Consider the following 7,616-nt stretch of genomic DNA (forward strand, 5'->3'; position numbering starts at 1 on the left):
CCTGTTCTCTGGAGTGGAATTTGACCTTGGATTATTCAAAATGTACACCGTAAAAGTATTCCATTGTACTTGTGGTAGTAGTCAAAGACCAAAAATATTAGACTCTCAAACTATTTATGGAATAGAGGGGTTTTATCCCACATTAGACGAAAAAGGCCTATTCTCATTTTATGGGAGGGCCTTTGACATTGGATGACTCAAGAAAGTACACAGTAAACGTACTTCATAGTATTTGTGCAAGCAGTGTAAGAAGTCCAATTATATTAGATGAATAAACTACTTTTGAAAGAAAGGTGATTTATTCTAAATCAAAGTTAGACTGAATCTTGGACTCTGGAAGGGACTTTGACGTTGGATGATTGAAAAAGTACATAGTAAAAAATATTTCATAGTATTTGTGCAAGAAGTCGCAGAAGTAATAAGTCCAAAAATATGATGTTTTATTTTTATTTTTTTATCCCTCATCAACGTTAGACAAAAAGGCCTATTTTTGGAAACTGGAAGGGTCTTTGACATTGGATTATTAAGAAAGTACACAGTAAAAGTAGTTCATAGTGTTTGTGCAAATAGTCTGAGAAGTATTTAATCTAAAAAAAAAAAAAGCGTCTGCTAAATGACTGTAATGATTCCTAAACAAATTATGGAAAAAAAGTTTTATATCTCACATCAAAGTCAGAATAAATTGCCTATTCTTGTTAACTGGAAGGGTTAACACATTGGATTATTAAGAAAGTACACAGTAACAGTAGTTCATAGTATTTGTGCAAGAAGTACTAAGTCCAAACTATTAGACAAACTACCTATGGAAGAAAGGGGTTTTATTCTACATTAAAGTTGGATGAAAAAGACTATTCTTGGTCTCTGGAGGGGACTCATGCCATGGTTTATTCATAAAGTACACAGTAAAGGTAGTAAATATTATTTTTGATTGCAGTCTAAAAAGTACTCAGTCCAAATAATATGCTCATGAATGACTTTTAAATTGAAATCCGGCCCAAAGTCATCCTTAGAGGAAATTTGCGGTAGATTTAGAAATGATAAATATGTAATACTTTACATGCATACATATTCCCCTCTCTTCCCATATTATTTTTCTACACAATGATATGAGTTCGAATCCTGTTGAAAGATTTTTTATTTTATTTTTTCAAAGAGTTACAGAGTTCTTCCACGTGACACTTGTTTACAATTGAAGCTGTCAGCTGTGTTATTTCTAATGAAAGTAATCTTGATCCCTTCCTGTTTCAACACACAAGACAACGAGCGTCGGAGCAGAGACTCTACCAACGAATCCGGTATGTTCTGACCACACAGAGTCGATATTACAGACTGTATAGTATATGAGAAGGTGTTGACACCATAAGGAAAAAGTAAACAATGGCTCAACAGCTGGTGTAACTGCGACAAACAGACCATAATTAACCAGCAAACAGAACAGCCAGGAGACAGGACATCCTTATTGAAACACAACAAACATTATGCATAATTAAAAATGATTTGTCTGACATATAATATTGGTGTCAAAGGAAATTAAATGGCAAAAGGGACACAAAAAATAGCTGCTGATAATGTTACAGTAATATTCAGTAAAACAGAAACCAAAAGTATTATTATTATTATTATTATTATTATTGAAATACAACAAACATTATGCATAATTAAAAATGATTTGTCTGACATATGATATGGGTGTCAAAGGAAATTAAATGGCAAAAGGACACAAAAAATAGCTGCTGATAATGTTACAGTAATATTCAGTAAAACAGAAACCAAAAGTATTATTATTATTATTATTATTATTGAAATTATTAATTAAAAATGATTTGTCAGGTTTAAGAAATGGTGGCAGAAGAGATGGGAAGAACACGGATGGTTTTACCGAGTTCAGAGGACAGTGGGGTATTATTGAGAAATGATTATTAAAATATGAGCGCTTTATTTATTGTTTTAAATGAAATAATGTGAATGAGTACTACTCCACAGCCTGAGTCTCACTCCAGACCAGTTGGTGGCGGTAGTGCACCAACTCGTTGTTTGCCAATTGCCAATAAACTCGAAGAAGAAGAAGAAGAAGAAGAAGAAGAAGAAGCAGTAGTAGTGTTCTCCATAGACATCCTATATGATGTCTATGGTGTTCTCCCTCAGCACCTGTTTGATGCATCGGTGACGTAGGCTGTCTGTATGACGCGCAGTCTGCGTAGCCAATGAAATGCATTCAGTGCAAGTTAACATTTAGATGCATTTAGTCATCAATTTAGCACCAAATTAGAGCTTAACTTTGTTGACAAGAAAGCTTTTTATATTTATGTTATGCAACATACTCATTCTCTGTCATTTGTAAACCTAAACATGTTGGTAGGGTATTCAGTGCTTTGGTTTTGATAAAGTTTTGAGATTTAATCCACACAAACACGGCTTCAAATTATTAAACAGTTATTTATTACATGGAGGGTAAAATGTATGAAAGGTAATAATGTCATGGTCTTGAAGTACAGTACCAGTCAAAAGTTTGGACACACCTTCTCATTCAACTACTTTGAAGAATGTAAAATATAAAACATATTCTGGTTTGTTGAGCATTTGTTTGTTTACAACATAATTCCATATGTGTTCCTTCATAGTTTGGATGTCTTCAATATTAATCTACAATGTAGAAAAAATAAAGAAAGAAAAACCACTGAATGAGAAGGTGTGTCCAAACTTTTGACTGGTACTGTATGCCTAAGATTTTCTTTTTCCCAATTATGACACAACTTTCAGTTAAAATATCCAAAGAGAAAGAATATTTACACAAACATACACAAAATAAAACAACAGAGACAGTCCATTAAAGGAGCAAAAGCTGTATATTGTTGTTTAACGGTGCTCTCCTCCTCCCTAACTGCTTACTTTTCCCTAAATATCTCCCTCCAATCTGCTCATGCACACACAAGGTTTCCTTGTCTTGCCTACTGTTGCCCCACCATCTCTGCAGCAGTCCTCTGGTGTCGTAGCATTGGTTGTTTCATTGGCTTTATGGTCAGAGACCATGGAATCATTTCCCTCCTAAGCCAAACAACAGAAGTGGCACAGTGTGCATTTATAAATTCACAGTTAAAGTTAAAAAATTTAAATTACTGCCACATGTTCCTCAACAAAGTACTGGATGAAATCAAGAGGCTGATTTAATGGATTCTGATATCTGCCAGTGTGAAACAAGGTCCATATGCTTGTTTATTCGCAGGTGTCTAGTTCATAATGAAGCGGCGACTGGAGAATCCGGAAATGTCTGTTAGGTCCCAGCAGCGGCGCCTCACTGGCAACCCGAAGGCCTTGGCACAGGGCCAGCAGTCCAAGAGGCTCAAGGTCAGTCAGCCCGTTTTATTTTCCAATGGAAAACCTGCAAATGTGGGGAACTTTTCATGCCAAAGACTTCATTGAAAATAAATATATAAACGCTATTATAGGTTTTTGGGACTTATGCGTATTTTTAGTCCATAAGAGGTTTAGTTGATTTGTTAGTTGAGCACATTTTCTGGTGCATTAAATGGCTGATTCACCTGTAACACACAAAAATGTGATTTTCCCCCTAAACCCTAGATGTTTCTAGCCATGCAGATGGTTCACAGGGACGCATTTAACCAAAAGCATGCTGTAGTAGATCATTTAAATGAAAGACCTAAATTAAATTATGTATTTATTTATTTACTGCTTTTTTCCCCAGTGCCTGTCAAGATTTTAAAATGTGGTGGTGGGGTTTTACTATATAAATGTTTTACTATATTAATGTACTATATTAATATCAGGATCAGGGCACTGCGCCAAAATTAAAAGTAAAAGAAAAAATCAGATTGGCAGATTCATGAAATTGACCTCTTCTCTGTCCCAAAGGTAGAAGATGCTCTGTCTTACTTGGATCAAGTGAAACTGCAGTTTGGCAACCAGCCTCAGGTCTACAATGACTTTCTGGACATAATGAAAGAGTTCAAGTCTCAAAGGTGAGGACATTGTTTTTAGCAAACCAAAAGTCGGTCAACTTAGTGTTGAAAATCTACATTTTATAAATTCAGTCCTACCTTGATCAACATTGTCATGGTAACTAATTTGCACAATTCAGTACTAATAATAGTAAGGAAAATGATAATAACTTTCTTGTCTGCAACTTGCAGAAGCCAGAGGATAACCCAATAAACTTCATTAAGATTTATTTTAAACCAGAACCATTCCAACATGTCCCAAAACAACATGGAAAGTCTTTAACTTCTCTTTCAATCCTGAATAATTATTTCTTTGCGTCCATAAAAAACAATCAGCATATTTTGACTCTGACCTCCTTAAACTGTCCCTAACAGCCAGTCTGTTGTCTCTGTCACTGATGGTAGCTACAAGTTTGCATTTTTTCAGAACAATCTAAAGTTCAAAGGTTAAAATCTGCTCTTGGTTTGGTAAAACTCTCAATACACCACAATGTTGGCAACTTTTGACTGCACTCTGAGTCACATACCAGGTATAACAGGATGGCAGTCGATGCAAGACAGTTGCAGCCACATTAGTCAGATCAGGGAAAATATATGCAGGTGAATTTGTGAGTGATTTTATAGAGATACAACCAAGAGATGTGTGAGTTCAATTATGCTTCAAGTAGAAACATAAGTCAGAAAGAGCTGATAACAAAAGTTACACCTCAAAACAACAGTTTTGTTAAGGCTACTTTTGTTCTTCAGCAGCTAAAAGCATTGTTTTTGCCATTTTGTCAATGCTCAGAGTCGCATGATAACTAGAAAAACATTTGTTGAGTCATTTAGTTATTGATATTCACATTTGTCTTGTACTTGTTTTGGTAAACCAGCTCCACTCAAATAACAGAAGTGATTGGCAGGATGAAAGTCACCGTACATTTAAATTAAATCCTTTTTTTTCTTTCTAGAATTGACACCCGTGGGGTCATCAACAAAGTGGGACAGCTCTTTGCAGGCCACCTTGACCTCATCATGGGCTTCAACGCCTTCTTACCACCTGGCTACAAGATCCAGATGTCTGTTGCCGGGTGAAAAAAAAAAGGAGTTCTTTGCTTACGATTACCCAGGAAATCTACATTAATTTTATATTTGCACTATTATAACTATTACTTTATCATTCAAATTACTATTGAATCAAGCTATACTGTATTGAATACAAACAATGTCAACGTCTACATTTGTAAAGCTGTGTTTTTTGGCTTACTAAGCTGATTTATCGGTTATGTTATGTTACTCGTTTTCCATTAAGAGTTCATTGAATATGGTATTTTTAATTTGGCATTCACAGTTGGACTGACTTTTATACTATCAAACAATTATTGAGACTAAAAGACGAGTATATAGAAAAATAATATTGTAACCCTTTAAAACCAGAAACAAGAAAATATGAAGAAAACATGTACATATATGGAGAGATAAGAAGTTAAAACAATCAATAGGGGAAAAGTGAATACAATTGAAAAATATGTGTTTTAATAAGTAAATTTCAAGCTTCCCCCGACATTTTATATCAATAATAGGTCAGTTAATGTAAAAGGCTTCACTTGTATGACAAACCAACAGAAAAAATAAACATCAGTTGTTTTTTGTCAATTTTATAATCCAGCAAGGCTCTGTGTCGGTAAAATGAAAATGCATTTAAAACTGCTGCACATCCTACTCAGAATCTAAACTGAACCAAATTCATCTCTCAATTCAAGGCTACATAGTTCGTCGTCCCATTTCAATCTGGATTCAGATCTCATCACAGCACAGAAACCACACTTATCTAAGTCACAAACGACCTACTCCTCTCCTCAGACGACCACAGCCCTCTCCGGGTTCAAATCATATCTCTCCCACCGCCAACAGCTTATTTGCATGAATAAGTTCAACTCTGACAGAGCTCAAGTCTCTCAAGGTGTCCCCCAAGGATCGGTACTCGGTCCCCTCCGCTTTATTCTCTACATGCTTCCCCTTGGTAACATCATACGCCACCATGGTCTCCACTTCCACTGCTATGCTGACGACACCCAGCTCTACATCTCCACCAAATCCATCACCCCAAGCACCCACTCCACCATCACGGACTGCCTCACAGACATGAAGACCTTGATGCAAGCCAACTTCACGTCAACCACATCACAAAAAACGCCTTCTTTCATCTGTGAAACATTTCCCGTCTACGCCCCTCCCTCTCCTATTCCCGCACCAGAGACCACATCACTGCAGTCCTTCAAAACCTCCACTGGCTCCCCATACAACAAAGAATACAATTCAAAATGACCCCTCATTACATACAAAGCTCTTCACCCTTCGTACCTCTCCGGTCTCCTACACCGACACACTCCAGCCCGCAACCTCAGAACCACCGACGCCAACCTCCTCAAATGAGAGATGTTATAATGTCATCTCTCTGCCTTATTTACATTGTTATTTATTTTACTGTTTGTGTCTTTACCATGCACATTGCCTTTGAGGACCCTTTTAAAGCGCTGTACAAATAAAATGTAATATTATTATAATGAAAACCAGTCATTTTAGCTGACAGCTGAAGGTCCAAAACATCACTTTTTTCTTGAAATGAGAGGTGGTGGCTCCAGTAACACTCCCACAAGGTGGGGTTTACCACCACCACACCAAAGGGAGCAATGTAAGCAACAGCATTGAAAGAGGAGTACCCACAAAACGACGTGGACTTCCAGTACGTTGAAACACTGCAACCGTGAAGCCTGCTGGGAGCTGAATTCAGCAGTGTGTGGGTATGTCTCCCTCAACAATGCTTATTTTTGTGTGTGGTATGAGGTCCTCAAAGGAAACCATTGCTCTCTGTATATTGCAGCAGGAAATCGACAATATCCCTGTGTTACACGTGTCTCTGCATCACAGGCCCTGAATCCTACACCTGATGGTCTGCTCACAGACTAAACACTTCATTTGAGATCCAAAACCTCCAATTATCCTCTTTCTTGCTTAAAATTAAGATGTTGAAACCAATTAAACAAACTTTGAATCAAGAATTCTGTTTTTTAATACTACTGCTGAGCCTTTGACTGCATCAATCTATAAGCAATCTTTGAAACTATACATTTTAACCACATGAGACTTAATTAAGTAGTTTTCAAACTGATGGAGACTTTCATGATTGCACAATCAAAAAAGCCTGATGAATTTGTGAACTAGAGAATGTTTAATTAGACACAAATGTAGAAAGTTAAACAGAGTTCACAAACAGTATGTCTTTGATCTCGGACAGCTCTTTGACAAATTGACTGTATAAGTTTCTGTTCATAAAGTTTTTTTCGATCTGCGGGAAGTTTTCATGGATCATAAAGTCAGACTCCCACCAGAATGAAGCTGCTGCAATGTGTATGACTGGATTTACTAACCTAACTAAAAACAGTCTCATTATGTGTGTGTTTTTCATAATGGCGGTCTTCATTCATAGGAAAAGGCAACTTTCCTGATTTTGCCATTGTCTTGCCTTCGGAAAACCAAAAGCAAAGTTTACAAAAGATTTTTACTGCTCATCTAAACAAATTTAATACATTTTTCTTAACTTTTCTCTGAGTGTATTAATTGTGATTATTTAATTGCAAGTGATAAAATAAGAAGTTTACATTTTACATTAACAATTTA

General features: G+C 36.4%; 1 protein-coding gene across 1 annotated transcript; it reads left to right on the forward strand.

Annotated features, from left to right (window-relative positions):
* Positions 1–1,209: 1,209 nt before the first annotated feature.
* LOC129107691 (paired amphipathic helix protein Sin3a-like) lies at positions 1,210–6,990 on the forward strand. Its single transcript, XM_054619182.1, has 4 exons — positions 1,210–1,295; positions 3,224–3,345; positions 3,871–3,977; positions 4,907–6,990. Exons 2-4 carry the CDS (start codon positions 3,238–3,240, stop codon positions 5,028–5,030), a joined length of 339 nt encoding a protein of 112 aa, XP_054475157.1. The 5' UTR covers positions 1,210–1,295; positions 3,224–3,237; the 3' UTR covers positions 5,031–6,990.
* The last annotated feature ends 626 nt before the right edge of the window (positions 6,991–7,616 follow it).

Source organism: Anoplopoma fimbria, chromosome 19 (genome assembly GCF_027596085.1).
Source record: "Anoplopoma fimbria isolate UVic2021 breed Golden Eagle Sablefish chromosome 19, Afim_UVic_2022, whole genome shotgun sequence".
Taxonomy (NCBI): Eukaryota; Metazoa; Chordata; class Actinopteri; order Perciformes; family Anoplopomatidae; genus Anoplopoma; species Anoplopoma fimbria.

Bases quoted from the DNA above. Each gene is read 5' to 3' on its own strand.
- LOC129107691 (XM_054619182.1), top strand. From the start codon at position 3,238: ATGAAGCGGCGACTGGAGAATCCGGAAATGTCTGTTAGGTCCCAGCAG. The intron at 3,346-3,870 runs GTCAGTCAGCCC...TCTGTCCCAAAG, and splicing joins AGCAGTCCAAGAGGCTCAAG to GTAGAAGATGCTCTGTCTTA. The intron at 3,978-4,906 runs GTGAGGACATTG...TTTTCTTTCTAG, and splicing joins AAAGAGTTCAAGTCTCAAAG to AATTGACACCCGTGGGGTCA.